Source organism: Alligator mississippiensis, chromosome 2 (assembly GCF_030867095.1).
Source record: "Alligator mississippiensis isolate rAllMis1 chromosome 2, rAllMis1, whole genome shotgun sequence".
Classification (NCBI taxonomy): domain Eukaryota; kingdom Metazoa; phylum Chordata; order Crocodylia; family Alligatoridae; genus Alligator; species Alligator mississippiensis.
In genome coordinates this window covers 192,421,767-192,438,636 of record NC_081825.1, presented here as the reverse complement: position 1 = coordinate 192,438,636, position 16,870 = coordinate 192,421,767, and the positions used below count along the sequence as shown (strand labels likewise).

General features: G+C 41.9%; 1 protein-coding gene across 10 annotated transcripts in view; it reads right to left on the bottom strand.

Moving 5' to 3' along the window:
- Positions 1-16,870, bottom strand: part of USH1C (USH1 protein network component harmonin) — a 93,582-nt gene that overhangs the window by 53,571 nt on the left and 23,141 nt on the right. For all 10 annotated transcript variants that reach the window (XM_059722616.1, XM_059722617.1, XM_059722615.1 and 7 more), the window contains exons 5-12: positions 14,045-14,153; positions 13,907-13,931; positions 13,070-13,127; positions 10,993-11,096; positions 9,360-9,444; positions 9,165-9,224; positions 8,413-8,469; positions 4,862-5,004 (exon numbers count right to left, since the gene is read on the bottom strand). In XM_059722616.1, the coding sequence (XP_059578599.1) occupies positions 4,862-5,004; positions 8,413-8,469; positions 9,165-9,224; positions 9,360-9,444; positions 10,993-11,096; positions 13,070-13,127; positions 13,907-13,931; positions 14,045-14,153 (641 nt within the window). The remainder of the gene's footprint in view (positions 1-4,861; positions 5,005-8,412; positions 8,470-9,164; positions 9,225-9,359; positions 9,445-10,992; positions 11,097-13,069; positions 13,128-13,906; positions 13,932-14,044; positions 14,154-16,870) is intronic.

Sequence of the window (16,870 nt, the reverse complement as noted above, 5' to 3'; positions counted from 1 at the left end):
ATCCACAGAGCCAGTCATCTTATCATAGAAGGCGATCAGGTTGGTCAGGCATGACTTGCCCCTGGTGAATCCAGGCTGACTGTTCCTAAACACCTTCTTCTCCTTTAAGTGCTTAGAGATGGGTTCCCTGAGGACCTGCTCCATGATTTTTCCAGGGACTGAGGTGAGGCACACACAGATTTGAAACAATATGTTGCACATATCATCCATTTCATCTTCACCCACAACAGCTTCACTTTCAAAAACTGACACTTCTCCCAACCCATCCTAAACTATGGGCACAGCTATGGGCTCAAAGATGGCTCCTCAATATGCTAACCTCTTCATGGAGGAAGAATTTCTAGGAAACTGCACCATGAACCTTGCCCCATACCTGTGTTACAGAGATGATATTTTCATCATCTGAACTAAATTCACTTACTGACTTCCACCACAGGTTTAACAACTATTACCCCTCAATCAAATTCTCTCTGGAATGCTCCTACAATAATAGTGACTTTCTAGATACCACAATCCGCAACTGGGATGGCACCTACAAACTACTACATATATATAAAACAACCCAGGGACCACCACTCCTATGCCTACAAGACCAAGAGTCATCCCAAGCTCACCATAAAGCTGTAATCTACAGTCAGACCCTTAGGTACCAAAACAAATGCTCTGAGGGGAACACTTGTGATGTCCACCTGCAGTCTAAAATCTTCCTTTATAAAACAAGGACACTCCAGTAGAGAAATAAACTATACAACTGAAAGAGCTATCCAAATACGCCACTTTAACCCAAAGCAAACCCTCCAGTGATTGCACACCTCTGGTGGTCACCTACCACTTCACACTGGAACCAATTAAACAACTACAGCCTATACGCGACAAAAATCACACCTTTAGATAAATATTTCCAGCCCCTCCACTCCTAGCTTTCAAACGACCCCCTAACCTTACCCAGCTCATCATCAGAAGCAAACTCTCCACTGCTCAACAGACATCAAGTGGGGCACAGCATTGCTCTATCAAGAAATGTTTAACTTGTCAATACATCTCCACTGCTACAATAATCGACATCCCACATAATGAAACCATCAGAATCCATGGATCCTACACATGCCTTTTCCAAAATATGATGTATCCGATTCAATGCACCACATGCCCTCGTGGCAACTATATAGATGAAACTAAACAGCAACTATGCATCAGAACGAACTCTCACACCAAAAATATAAAGGGCAGACACACACATACACCATTAGGAGTACATTTTTTCACAGAACAGACACTCCCTCTCTGACCTCACTTTTCTCATGCACAAGGGAAATCTACCTAATACCTTTAAAACGGTAAGTGGGGAACAAAAATTCATAAGCTGGCTGAACACTACGATCCAAGGATTTAACACTGATATTGGCTTTAAGGCACATTATATCCACCTGATTCCTAAATTCTTCCCACACAAGAAAGGTGATAATGACCATCCTTCCTTTTGATAGACCTGGATCTCCCAGTTTTCAGCTTCATTTCTTCTGCTAATTGTTTGTTTGCTGCCCCTGGGAATTTCTTTTCCCCCTCTTCCAAATGTTTTTACTTTTGCTGTACTAACTTGTCTCCTCGGACCTGAAGAAGAATGACTTGATACTCAAAAGCTTGTCTAACTCTATCCCAACCATACAGTTGGGCCAATAAAAGATATCACCCTAAGAAATCCTTGCCTCTTGTTATTTTTTTAACATTTAAAAAATGAAATGTCAAACTATTATGAATTTTTCTCTTGTTGAAATTATTTACCAAACTCAGTCTGAATTCAGAATACTTTCAATCCAAAGGTGCAGTTTTCAGTAAAAAAAAAAACCTACTTGACTGAAAATTTTCATCTGGCTTTGGAGAGTTCACCTCTTTCTAGCAAACGGAGAAAAATCACCACAATATGTCAATTAATGGGAAGACAGTAGTGATGAGAAGAGAATGTGGGCCTCCACACCTTTTAACCAAGTACTCTGTTGCAACAGAAATCACCACATCAAGCCCTACCCAACATGTCTCTCAATAATTCAGACCCTGTTGCTCCCATATTAATTGGCTTACTTTTAACATAAATAGATAACCAAGATACGTTTTGGAGCCAATAGTTATCTTGGCCATAGTTGTGGCATTTCTGTCAGGTGTGTAGCTCTTAAGGCTTTGAATTCAGAGATTTTTAACTCAAACAACTTTAATATTAACTGGGGAAAAAACCTATAATTTTTTCCTGTGGTTTTCAGAAGCCAATAAAAACATACCTTGTACTAAATGCAGCCACAAGCTTAGTAAAGTCATAGTAAACAGATGCAAAGCAAGAATAAAACTTTTTAACTTTGTCTGAAAGTCAGACTACTGGGACTCTATATCCAACTTTGTGGCCTTCATTCTTATTTATGCTATGAGCCCTTTTAACTGCTCTGGCATCACAGAGGAGCTTCAAAGTAGCAGTAAATTACATTTATACTCACTGGGTGCATCTACACATGACATTTACTGCAGAGTTGACTAATTATTTCCACAGTTAATGTCTCGCATCTACATGTTTACGTATCTATATTGGGCCACAGTAAACTAATTAACTCTGCAGCAGGGTAGAACTTGTAAATACAAGTACTAAAAGGGTAGTACAAGTACTACGCTGCTGCAGAGTTTTTTCATGCACAGCAACACACATGTAGATGCTGACCTGGCTGGCTGGGGTACAAGGATGCTTCAGTCTGGGGCTAGCCAGCAGACGGCTCCCACACCAAAGCACTCTTGTGCCCCAGCCACCCCCTCCGCAACATGTTGAGCCAAGTCAGAACAGCCCTGGGTTGGCAGGCTGACTCAGCAGGGTCCCCTGCCAGATGGGGCTACTCCAACTGGGCTCAACATGCTGCAGTCCTAGGTGCATGTTCAAACAGTGGGCCTAGGAGCAATAAACTCCAGTGCAATATGTGCCGCAGTTTACTGCTGTGTGCTAATAGCACATGTAGATGCACCCACTTTAAAGCCTCCTTTATACAGCCACATTGGAGGAAAAGGTTCCCAATATTAAAGAGAAATCAGGCTCTTAAGTTAAGGAAAATAACGTAATTACTCAGTGCCTCAGGTTTTCTGTGAGTTACATGTAACAATAATTATTATCCATTTTTTCCTACAGCAAGCCTAACACCACTGCTGAGAGTAAAGCAGAAATTGCATCTAAATTAGAAGAACTAGAATAGCTTTGGACAAACTGAAGGAAGTGGAAGGAGCTGCATGAGAAAGACCATTGGAAAAGGAGCACGGATGGGAAAAGTCGGTAAGGAAAGATACAGGCTTTAGAACTTGCCTATGCTCACACTGCATGAGGAAAAGAAGGTAAAGGGGGAAAGAAGGCATTCAGGGGCAACAGAGTCCAAAGAAAATGAGAACACAAATACACCATGAAGGAAGCTTCAAAAGAGTGAACAGTAAGTGGATAATATGATTCTCCTTTTGACAGTTCAGGCAGTGGGGGATTGGAATATTAGGGAACAGAGGTAGGATCAGAGGAGGAAGGCCAAAGAAGCTGAAGAATCATTTTTTTCTCCCCAATACCTATGTTCGTGTTTATAACTGTAAGCTGCCCACACAAAGTGACAAATCACTGCTGCCGTGATGGATACCACCTACCTTCATGCATCTGTTGTTGAACAAAGAAATCCTAGAATCTTAGCTTCAATTGAAACTGCAAGGTTCCTGTGGATCACCAATAGCTACTGAGCCACCAATGCCTGGATTTGGCTGTCCTTAGCATTCAAAGAAATGCCAGGGGATTGATATGGCCAAGCTTTCACGTTTAGCTGTCTTGCTAAATGTCTTGCATAATATAAAAAGGTAATTTGACCAAGGGAAGTGCTTTATTGGTTTGCTAAGAAACAATTCAATTGAAGAAATTCATTTTGTGGTCAGTGTACCGAATTCAGATAGCAAGAAAATTGTAGCCTTGTGGTTTTGTACTCTTGAGAGACCTTGGTAAATGTAAATGAAAGTGCTTAAAAACAACCATTTTCTCTACAATATAATCTAGGCATGGATACCTATTGCTCAATTCATCCTTATATAACTCATGCTCAGGAAACAAGCATAACAAGTACTTAACATGGTTTGTGGCCACATGGTAGTGCTAACTTAAAATATGGTCTAGCTATTTCTTATTGTATTATCGGTTCACAACATACTCCCACCTGCTGTGGTTTTATTTGTCACCATTTCTGACTCTACTAACCTACCCCCTCCCCTACCTCTCTCCTGCATACCAGATTCCAGTCTTTTCCCAGCTCCTCTTGCTATATATCCTCACTGCCAAGAAGGGATCACAGCTAGAAACTTCATATGTACTCTCAACTGCTGCTGGCTCTCTCCCCCCACAATAGGTGAAGGATTGAGATTCAGGTGTGATAAGTGCAAGACAAGGGTGGTTCTTATTTGTTATCGAATGGTTTTATATAGATGTCATTGGTACCTTCCTCGGATATGGAGGTGATATGTTTCAGGCACATCTACAGTGCAGTCTGCTGAGAAGCTGGGTAAATTAGCCCAAGCAGAGCTTTTTATTTCTGTGCCTGAACCGCCTGCAGTAGTTGGGCTTGCTTAGGAACCCTAAGTATCTGTACACCACTCTGCAGACTGTAGTGTAGCCATACCCTTGAATGACTTTAGTTTTGAAGTTCCAAAATGTCCACAGGGCTGAGGGAGAAGGAAATTGGAAGGAGAAAATCTTCTAGAAGCAAGAAAAAGTTAACATGAATTTAGAGTCTTCTCACATTTTTTTCCCTGGTCATAATTGCCATTTTTAAGTCAAAGCTCAGTGAATTATAACCCCTTCCTCTAAAGTACTTACAGCTTCTCTTTCTCTTGCTGTTCTTTGAAGATTTTATTTGTCTCTAATGCAAGCCGCTTTTGATGCATTAATTCCTGACGCTCCAGTTCATGAAGGCGCTCCTCTCTCTGCCGCTCTTCTTCGGTCATGAAAAGCTCTTTTCCCTGCAATCCATCCATTAAAACAGAAATCACAAAAATTATAGTGCACTTAGCTCCCCTAACAAATCATTCTGAAGCTGCTGGGGCAGTTGTATATTTGTAGAGCTTCCTCCCATTGTTTCTTCCTAGTCACATCTATACCACTGGAACCAAACGGTCATGATCACTACATCCCTGCTACAGTCATTTTAAATGACTTGAAACTCAATGTGGAGGTGTGCTGTGCACCTCCTGTGAGCTGTGCAACCTCAGTTCCTACTAAAGCTAATGGCAACAGCAGAAGGCAGCATCAGAGGTGCTGTGAGCGAGTGGATGGGCAAATGCCAGCATCTACATTCAGTGTGAGTGAACAAGGAATTAAGAGGGGCAGAAGTGTTGCAGAATTTAGACCAATCACCACATCTTAGCTATTTTGTTTTCCCAGTTCTTGTTTGAACTTACTTTTCTGTTAAATGGTATGGAACATTTTCATCTAAAGTTATCAGAGCAAACACAACGGAACTGATTTTTCAGACCTTTTGAACAGTAAAAACCTAGTCAAAATGGATTTGTATTGTTTCAACTAAACAGTACTTGTTGTTTAGGAGAACTGTATTCTCCACTCCATTCACGCTCAGAATTGATAGATCCTAGGCAAAAATAGCCAGCAACTATCTGTAGTTTGGAGAACTCTTTGAAAGTGGGAAGTTTGAAAAAGCTGTGATGCGCTTACTGCAGCTTCTCTTTCACCCATAATGCACAGAGTGCATCAAGAGAAAGATGGGATATTCATGGAGTGGGGAAGTTGTGGCAGAGCGTAAGTAAGGATGGGCAAGGTGGGGCACAAGCCCCAGATCCTAAGGGGGAAAGCACTGGAATAGACAGCTACAGGCTCCACAGGCAAAGAACACGGGAAGGAGGCAGGCCTCCCCCTCCTGGGCATGGTTAATTCCTGTGCCCTCAGTAAGGTTTCTTTAAAGCAGGGGCAGGCAATTATTTCAGGCACAGGGCTGCTTACTAAGTTTTGGCAAGCCATTGAGGGCCATGTGACAAGCAGCCAGGGGCAGATAAATATTAATTTTCTACATTTTTTAGGGGCCTTGTGGGCCAAACAGAATGGTCTGGTGCGCTGCATCCGGCCTGCGGGCCGCATTTTGCCCACCCCTGCTTTAAAGTATAACCAGCTCTCCTGGACTCCTTTTTACCTCAGACTGGCCTTCCAGGGGATCCTGCCCATCAGTTCTCCGAGTGAGAAAACTCTGCTTTCCCGAAGTGTAGGATCCGTATTCTGTTTTTCAAAGGTGGGTATGCTTCTTGAGGGCCAGCAGGTCAAGGGAGCCACTTGACCTTAGGACCTTAGGTTTTCCAGATCACACTGGAGTCTTTGAGACACAGGAAGAGGCCTTATTCTGCTACAGCTCATTCCTCTGGAGCAGCACAAACCAGTAGCGCTGTGTGAAGTTTCAAGTGCTGATTCAATTAGGAGGAGATTCGGTCCAATTCGGCGGCTAAATCTTCAAATCCGAATTGGATCAAGAGAACAATAAAAAGGTCTGAATCGATTCAGAAAAGATTCAGAGATCTTCGTAGATTCGGGCAGTCCCTGCTCACCACCACCAGGGAGCTGGACCTTGCTGGTAAGTAGGAGGTGGTGGGGGAGGGGGGAGAGGGGAAGGGACCATGGGGGGACCCCACCAGGCCCCATCCCCTGCCTGCTCTCCCAGCCCCCATGGGCACCCCCAACCCCTGCCCACTCTCCCAGAGAGAGTAGGGGATGGGGGCTCATGGTAAAGCCCCCCACACAGCATGGGGTATTAGGGGGCAGCAGGGATAGCCCCCCCCAGCCTGGCAGGAGTCAGCGAGTTGGAGTTTTTTGTTTTTTTGTTTTTTTTAAAGAGCCAGGAGGTGGGGCCAGGTGGGACAGCCACAAGGGGTGGAGTGGGGCAGCGGAGTGCAGTGGGGATTGTGCCCCCACCTGGCGTGAGCCGGTAAGTGGGGGCTTTTGGTTGTTTTTTTTTTAAACAGCTGGGATGCTGGGAAAGTGGACGGGGGATAGGGGCTCGTGACAGAGCCCCCCATGCAGCATGGGGCAGTGGGAATCGCCCCCCTGCCTGGCAACAGATGGTCAATGCTGGGCTTTTTTTTTTTTTTTATAAAGAGCCAGGAGGCTGGGGCCGGGCGGGGCAGCCATTGACAGGGCTGGGAGAGCAGGTGGGGGTGGGGCCTGTTTGATTTGGAGATTCAGCCAATTTGGCGACGGCCGAATCTTCAAATCAGATTCAGTCGAATCAATTTGGGACAGTGATTCGAATCAACAAATTGAATCACTACCCCTGAATTGGCTGAATCTGAATCTCAAGCGAATACTAGCCGCTTTGCACAGGCCTACAAAACAGCTGTAAGTGAACTAGAAAATTCAGTACATAGGAGTCTGAATCTTCTCTCCAGTGGACCAGTTCAATATGACTGATTTCAGTGTAGATATTTGTGATTTATACCAATGAAAGAAGAATCAGAGTGATTGATATCAGTTGGCTGAGACTGGTACAACTGACTGTAGAACTTGACCTGGTGTCTTGCCACTACCTCAGTTCAGAGTTTTAGCTATTGTCTCTGCCTGCAAACCTGGATTAAGATTATAGATATGATTTGCAGACAGAAGTGCAGCTCCCAGTTGTAACCCAGAACAATTTCTGCCAAGCATCCTGAGTTACATTATCCCAGACCAAACAGAAGTTCACTGTTGGTTCCAGAGGGAGGGGAATCTAGCTTTAGGCTGGGAGCATGCAGCCAGGTTCCTATACCAGTGGCAATGGCTCTGTACCAGTTCTGGCTGTTTTCAGAATGGGAGAGGGAAAGGCAACAGAGGGAGCTCATTCTTGGGGCTCCCCAGCTGGGGCTGAAGGGTGGGATGGGTGAATTGGACCCCGCCCCCCACCCTGGGGATGCGTAGGGCTCCAATACAACCGCCCTACCATCCAGGGGGACTGAAAAAATCCCCAGACTGAACTCCCTCTGCTCTCTTTCCCCCGTCCCATTCTGAAAACAGTGACAGGCTGGAAGGCAGTGCAAACACAAGTTACAGAAGATGTTCATTTTGAAACATCTTTATCTGATACCTCATGCAATGAGGGATCAGATTTTCACCTGACTGTCCATTTTTTAAGCTGTCTGCAGCCGTGCACTTGTGTTTGGTCACATCTATAGGCTGCTTACTGTGTCCAGATCAGGTGAAAATTGTCACTTCTGTCTGTACCCTAAAGACCAATGACTTCACAGAAAGACTCACTGCCTTCAGTAGATTTTAGGTTAAAGACTCAACAAATGGAATATGAACTATCCTGAAACAAAGACTGCTTTACTAATTCTTACCCACAGGACCTATTTAATACTTTTGTATAAAACTTCTGTTTTGATACACTTATTACTTACAGCTCCTGCTACTACAGAGATAGTCAGCGTACGACTGCTTCTTAACACTCTCACAGCCTGCAAAAGAAAGTGAAAAAAAAAATCAGTTTGATATATAAAGATGACAGACACAGAATAAGTAGAAGGGTTTCTATATTCATAGTTTCAAGTCCTGAAAGAGCCATTAGATCACTTAATCTGACTTCTTGTACATCACAGACCAGGCTACTTCATCCAGTTATCCCTATACTGAGCTCCAAAAGTTCTGTTTGACAGATATGAAGACATCAAGATAGAGGGGAACTGATGGATTCTCCCTTTGTTCCAATGGTTAATCACTATATTTCTGCCTTATTGCTAATTTGTATTTGTCTAGCTTTACCTTATAACTATTCGTTTTCATTCAGACTTTCTCTCCTGAATTAGTCCTTTTGTACCCAGTACTTTCTCCCTATTAATCTAATTAAGTATCACAATCAAGTCACATATCCATCTTCTTTTTGCTACACTAAATAGTTTCATCTCCTCTCTCTTTCTTGAAGAGTGAGTGGGGCTTGGATTTTCAAAGAGATCTGCTTAGAGTCAATGGGAGTTCAGTGTCTACATCTTTTATGCAGCATTCATTCATACGTCCATCCCTTGCTAAATGGCATCTACAGGGCATGCATGCTTTGGGGGTGGGCAGTGTAAGGTACAGTGTACACTTTAATGTTAGAGACTTTCTATACACAAAATACATTTGAATTAAATTAAAACAAAATTATTTTCCCTACCTCTTTGTGATCCACTTTTGAAAAATCCACTCCATTTACTTCAACAATCTGATCACCAACCTAAAAGAAACAATTAAAAATAATGAATGACACTCACTTCATTCTTTACCGTTTTGCGTGGCATTTTTGGCTTCTGAAAAAGATCATAAGAAATAATTGCAAAACAAGATCTTATCTGGAGCAGAATATACTCACCTCTAACCCCACTTCTGCAGAAAGAGAACCTGGCTTAACGTTGCTAATAAAGATGCCTGGTTTTTGCGTTGGACCGCTGGAAATGCTGAAATTAACAGAAAAAACAAACAACGTTATAGGATAACACAATACAAGGAAAATGCCATGCTTGTTGGAGTGCTCTTCTCCTCTAATTTAGGCAAATCTGCCTACTTGTTTCCTGTGTTACTTAATGATTGAGGAAAACATGATGGGAGAAGTTCTACAATAAAGTCAGGGAGGCTGTATCAATAATACCAGCCAAGGATTTGCCCCACTGGATTTAATGTCATCATCACTAGAATATAGAATGTACTCTAAGTGCATAGCTTTTGGACTGAAAAAAAAAGCTATATGCTTATGGTTGGAGTGATGTTGCAGTCATGGTGGCCCAGGAAATACACAAGAGGCAAGGATTTTTATTGGACCCACTCTATAGTTGGGAGAGGTGTTAGACAGTTACATTACAGCTAATTCACAGCTGATCCAATAAAAGACATAATGAAAAAACCCTCGCCACATGCTTATGGAGGGATTCACATATCCAGCTTTAATGTAAACAATGCTCATTAAGTACAGAATGCTTTAAGTGCTGTGGAACTGAATAGCCCCTCTCCTTTTCAAGGTGTCTGTTTTGCAGGATAAGGAGCCTTCACAATGATAACTACTTGAATAAAAAATTATCATCATTAATAAAAACATTTTGGACTAGATCCTTAGGAGATGTGTACCTTCACAGAAGTCAATGAAGCTACAATGATCTACAACATCAAGGGAACTGGCTCTTGGATTATACTAAACTGAAAATGTAAAAAGCATACTGATTATATGCTCACGTTATATGCTTTTCATTCAATGCTCAGGCTTTTACTAACCCGTATATACAAAACACTGATATATATGTATCTATATATTAGTGGTGTTTCATTTAAATCATGGGAAAATGTGCATTTGGGGTTACTTTTTTTAACTGAAAATTGGGGATTTTTTTAAATCAGAGAAAACCAGGATCCCTGGAGAGAGTTGCTTCAAACTGTGCCTGTACTAATCCAATCACAGGTTGCTACTTGCCTATCCAATGGCTAGTCTATACATAAAGATTCACTAAAAAAAAAATTACTTCAGTTTAAATTCACTTTGTGGAGAAAATGAGGAATGTCTGTATTATCATGATACTTATTTTACCAGCTGACCATTGTATTGTTTTATATCTGGTCTCAAGGAGTTGATTTCTCTTTAGAGACACCCCTAAAGGGACAGGGTGTGCTGTCTGGAGGTCTGCCTCCAAACAGGATAGCTATTAAGGATTATCAGCAAATCAGTAGTCCTGGCTCTAGCAGGACCCAGCCACACTTGTAATACATTTTTTTAATTATTTTGATGCTAAGAGCTTGACTGCAAGAATTTAGCATGTAGGCACCTACACTGACATCTCACTTGTGTTTAAATAGCACAATGACAAAGATAGGGGAATACTTTAGTAACAAATATTATCTCATATTAGTAAAATACATTTCCTGATAACACACAAATGTAAATATTAGTAATAACTGCCTTGGATTTCCTCACTCCAAATTTACTCATGCTTCTTGCAAAGCATATTAAGTCTACCTACCTGCATCCCATACCCTTCATACCAATCAAACTAATGAAGACTTTCTTCTCTTTACTGTCTCTTCCTCCAGATGAAGTAAGCCCTGCCATGCTGCCTTTTCCTTCCTGCATCAAAAGAAAAAAGGCCATGAGTGAAATCTTTACTGTAGTTAAGTCACTGCTGACTGAAACAACTCAGAATTACACTCTATAGCCAAGTACAGACAGTCAAAAGCCCGAGGCTGAATCTATTCAATCTTTGTAGGTTAGTCTAAGCTGTTTAGATTGAACCAATAAGCAAGTGAATAGACATTCACTTTTGATTCTGGAAATACAGCCACATGCCTACATTGGCCCAGGCTAGAAGCTAGAGGGTGCTAGAGCATGCCTCCCTGCTCTCCTGGAGCAGGCAGCTTGGGCCAAGGCGAGCCCGCCCTGTGAGGAGTGGTTTGCAGTGGAGGTGCAAAGCATCCTGGGATGTTGGGGGACTGTGCGTTAACTTGAATCTGGAGGGGCTCTGGGACAGAAGTTCAATAAACCAATTTAACCTAAATCAGTTAAGTCTGATACTACATCCATCCAGGTTTATCTAAAACTGGTTTGGGCCATTTTTGAAGCAGTTAATGTCCACTGAACTCCTCTGGTTACAGATTTGAACCAGTTTCCAATCACTTATACTGGTTTATGTGTAATTTCTGTCCGTAGCCTATATGTTTAAAGGTGATGTCATCTGGTTCCAATATAAAAGTGGAACAAGTACAGCTAACTTCAGAACAGTTGAGCCAGAACTGAATTTAGCCCTTTATTATTGGAAGGATCATCAAAAGGATTGAGCCACATCTCATGAAAGAAGTGGAGAAAAGTTAAAAGCAAGGACAGAAGAAAAACAAATCAGATATTGATCTCCTGACAAAAAAATTACTTAAAAGTATTTGGAAAATGCTTGTTACCTTTTTTTTTTTTTTTAACTGATTCTTTCTTCTGTAATCCCAGCTTAATAGGGCTGCGTATGTAGATGCAGGATGTTAACTGAGGGACCAATTAGTCTACTCTGCAGTAAATGTCTTGTGTAGAAGTGCTCAGTAAGTATAAATGTAATTTACTGCTGCTTTGAAACCCCTCTATGATGCTAGAGAGGTTAAAAGTCATTCACATTCACTCTTAGAATTTTAAACTTTAACTGAACAGCCTGGCTACACCAAGTAACCTGTTAAAAAAGTTACCTTTAGCAATATAAAACAGCTTGCTGAATTATCAAATCTAAGCAAAAGAACCAATTTTTATTTTCATGAGTAAAAGTCATTTCCTTTCTATAACACATTTTTGTTTCTAAATAGTCTAGAGATAACTATTTCTTCTGGATTACATACATTCTTCATCTATAAAGGGCTTAGTCTATCCCTCTGTGTGTCTGCCTTAATGCTCTTGGAGCATACTGATTGGTTGTCTACACAACCAATAGCAATGCTTACTGAAACAACCAATCAGAGTGCTCCACACAGACAGACACACGGCGGAGCTCCACCATGACCACGGGGATAGAAAGGATGGAATGGGCCTACTCCCTGGAGGCAGTGGTGGCACAGGGTGGTGGTGGCAGAGCACTGGCCTCGTCTGCCCCTCTGTCCCTTCCATCATCTAGCAAATTGCCTGTCAAGGATGACAGCGGGGATGGAGTGCTGCCATGATGGTAGGGACAGAGCAGGGGGGAGGGGGAGGGAGGAGAGGAGGGAGGCAAGTGCCACGCTGCCACCACCCACCGCCGCTGTCACCTCCAAGGAGCAGGGCTGGGGACAGGGAGGTCGAGGCCATCACTCAGAGGCAGCGGCGGTGTGGGGTGCTGGCAAAGGGGGACGGAGGAGATGGTGGGGAAAGCTTCCCCTGCCTGCTCCTGGGAGGTGGCAGTGCCATGGGGTGCTAGGTGGTGGTACTCCATCCCAGCCTGACCCCCTCCCCCAGCATTCATGGTGGGTAATTCACTTGTAAATACATATTGTACTGTACAAATAGAAGCAATCATTCCTATAAGCACAGGGGAAGATGTGATTTCAATTTCTCTAAGCGTTTTCCTAGAAGGTTCATTACATAAGGTGCCTCACCCCAGCATCTGACACAAACTGATCCACATATTGCCACTTAAGAGGTTCATCTGCAGAGCTGGAAGTAAAAATAAAATATTTATATTTAATAGGGAAACCATCTTTAACATGCATTGAGAATCTGATATTAAAACTGACCTCCAAATAACCTCCTATTTTAAACTTACAAATAAATAATACTCATAAAAATTTATATTGTTTTAAAGTTAGGTAGTAAGATATCCTAAATGATACCAGGCAAGCATGTAGTTAATTATAACAGTAAAGCTGGTCCGTAAAAAAAGGAACATAAACCATTTCTGGGAAAAGTTTTGCTTGTTTTTTGAAAAAAAATTTTGAAAGGCAAAAATCTTTATCAGTTCATGCCCTTATACCTGTTTTACCCACCCAAGTATACAACAGGAAAATTCTCATAAAACATTTTAATTTTATTTCTATTGAGATTCAACATTTTGATAAAAATGAGCATAGACCAATAATCAAAATTTGAAAAATTTCAATAACTGCTACCTCTGAAAAAATAGTAAAAGCTGATATCCCTGCAAAGGAAGTGGAGCTCTTCATTAAATGAATTTATTGATATAATTTATAAGAGTCCCAGATAAACTCCACAGATAATTCAGAAACACACTGGCTCACTTCAGACTGGAAATGAAAAGTATCAAACACAAACAAGTAGATATCAGTTTAGTCATCTGTAAAGTAGATGTTTATAAACTTTCCAAGTGTATTAATGGAGGTTGCTAGAGAATTATTTAGAGATTGTAGAGGGTACCTGGAAACATACAATTTAATTTGTACGGATATGAATTTAGAAAATAGACTGCCTGTGTTTACCTTTTGACAGGTATCATGCCGACATCTGCAAAAATAAAAAATGTAAGTCAGATAACACTTTCCACAGACCATCAATTAGCTACATGGCACTTTGCTATGGTTTTTACACTGACAGTACATGCATTTTGTGTTACTTACGTCTTACTTTTATGGACACAATTTTCTTTGTGCGGATAAGATTTATTACTTCCTCATGAGTGCATGAAGAGATGGAGTAGCCATTTATCCGAACTATCTCATCTCCAACCTTAGACAAAAGAGGTATAAGGAAAAATTATTATACACAGTGTTTTAAAAGCAATTGATTAAAAAAAGCTAAGCACCACTGTTACCTGGCAATCCTTTTGTGCATGGGTTGTATAAAGGGAAAAGAAAGTGTTTTGGATGGTTTACAGAACATCTTAAATACTTCCAGGACCTTGACAAAGTCTAGAATGAGATTTATTTATTGACTTGAATGGTATATAACATTCAGGCAACAACGCTAACCATTCTAAAATATTAGCTAACGGAGGAGGTGCAGATATATCTGTAAGGATCAGACTTATTTTATTATACGGACCATATGAGATGGAGGTGTCAGTGTTTGAACTCAGTTCATTAGGGTTTTTTGGAGTTTCATTTGTTTGGTTTTTGTTTTGTTTTGTTTTTTAAAATCAACCCAGGGTTAAATTCATTTTCACCATATTTTCATGAAGCTGATTACAAATACCTTCTTTGCTATTTTAATGGGTGGGAAACCAAACTCAATCAGATGAGTTTGCTAGATTACAGATAGAAGGACAATACATTCTTTCAAAGGACTCTAGCCCAGTTTTAAATATAATACTCTCTTATCAATTAAGATTGTTAGACAGTGTTTATTTGCATAATAAGCCTAGTTCACTGCTAGTGTAAACACTCTTGATTTCTCAGGCCATCTATAATACTTACGATAACTACACACTCAAAAGCTGCCAGTCAAACACACACATAAAACCATGCCACAATCACAACACATTCCTCCTTCCAGTTATGATCATTGGAAAGGAAGCACTGTAACCATGTTATAGCCCTATGGCAGTGGTGCCCAAACTTCTGGCTCTGTGGGCCAGGTGGGTGGTTCATGATGTGTCCACGGGCCAGATCTGACACACAGGGCAGGTGTGGTAGGGGTCTGATCCGGCTGTGTTGGGTAGGGTTGGGCAGCGAGGGGTCACCCGGCCCTGATCCAGCCATACAGGGAGTTGAGGGGCATGGCCAAGACCTGAGCCAGCTGCACAGGGAGAGGGAGTATGACCCAGCCCAGATCTGGCCTGGTGAGGCTTGGGAAGTTGGCAGCAGAAGGGATGGTAATATTAATTGCCACTGTTCTCCTGCCACCAAGCTTCCCAACCCATGGGCTAGATACAACTCATGGGCTGGAAGGTGAGTACCCCTGCCCTATGGAGTTATCTGTAACTTTGCCAAATTTCTATTCCATGGCTGATATTTTCCATGCTTATGTCTACCTCATACTGAACTGGGTTTTGGAACCATGAATAAAACAGTCATTTTTCTGAGAAGCCCTAGTGCCCATGTGATTTGGAACAGTATTTGAAACTCATCAAGGGTTAGGGATGTGTGTTTTAATATCCATTTTAGTATCTTTTTAAAGCTATACACCTCTGCAAGTCATAGGTTATTATAACTTTAAAGATTCTAGCTGTACTAGACCTGCTCTGTTGCAAGCTTGCAAGGACCAAGTATGACTTTTCCTGCAGTTGCACCTCTTAAGTCTCTAGGGTTGATGCAATTCCAGGCATGGAAACTGAGAACAACTCCAAGTTCTACTATAGTTGATCCCTCAATAGTGTGGAGGAGAAGGAATAAGCTTATCTGGAATCCAGAGGGGTAAGACGACAGCTAGAGATTGCAGGAAGATCCCGAAATGATGATGCACAAGGGAGATGAATTAAAATTGCACAAATAACCTTAGTTCTGGTACTTCCTTACTTTTGAGAACTTCACTTTGCAAAACAATAACGTTCTTTTAAATGTAGCTTTTTTTGCACGTACTATTCTAGTAAACAGGTCCACAGGACAGATTTCATTATCCTTCTTCGTATGTTCATACTGGGTGCGTCTACACGAGATGCTAACTGGCCAGTAGCCTAATAACACCGCACAGTAGAGTGCAAGGCAAAAACTATTGTAATACAATACTGCACAGTAGTATTAGGCTACTGCTCAGTTACCATCACTAAAAAGCCGTGGTTGGTGCTACTGTGCAGTAGCACCAGTTACTGTGCATTAATTAATGCTTAGTTGTACAAGTACTAAACTTAATGTGCAGTAAGTATGGCACATTAATGAACATGTAGATGCACCTACGGAGAATTAGCTTCTTTCCGATTTCCCTAAGAGTATTATCAGAGTATGATAAGACTACTGTGTATACTCACATTGTAAATCTGGTACAATTTGGCTACACAGATTAAAACGATGCAACCCTTGTTCACACTAGGGGACATTTCCTCACACAAGTTTTCATCAGTGGAGCTACTCGTGTTAAGTGGGAAAAGATTTAGACCATAGAATCCATTCCCTCTCAGGGCCCTGTTACATGGTAATTTTGGGCAGCTCCTGGAGCTCTTAACCCCTGGATTGTCTGCATATTAACTCCTGAAGCAGGTTTTAAGCACTTGTTTTGCAGCCCAAAGTTACCTACTCCAGGGCAGGATTCTCTCCGATCTGTGCTACCCAGCTCATGTTACATTAAGGTACAGGCACTCTAGGCTACATCTTATTGTAAACACTCCACCTGTCCCCCTCCCCCACTGGCCGAGATCAGGGCCACTGCCTCCCACCCCCTGCCTTCCCCAGCATCCAGATCCCCACTCACTGCCTCCCTGCCTTTCTCCTGCTTACTTGTGGTGGCCCATGCTGTCTGTCCCAGGGGGAGCAGGCAGGGAAGGGTTAACCTACCTGCACAGCCACTCTCTG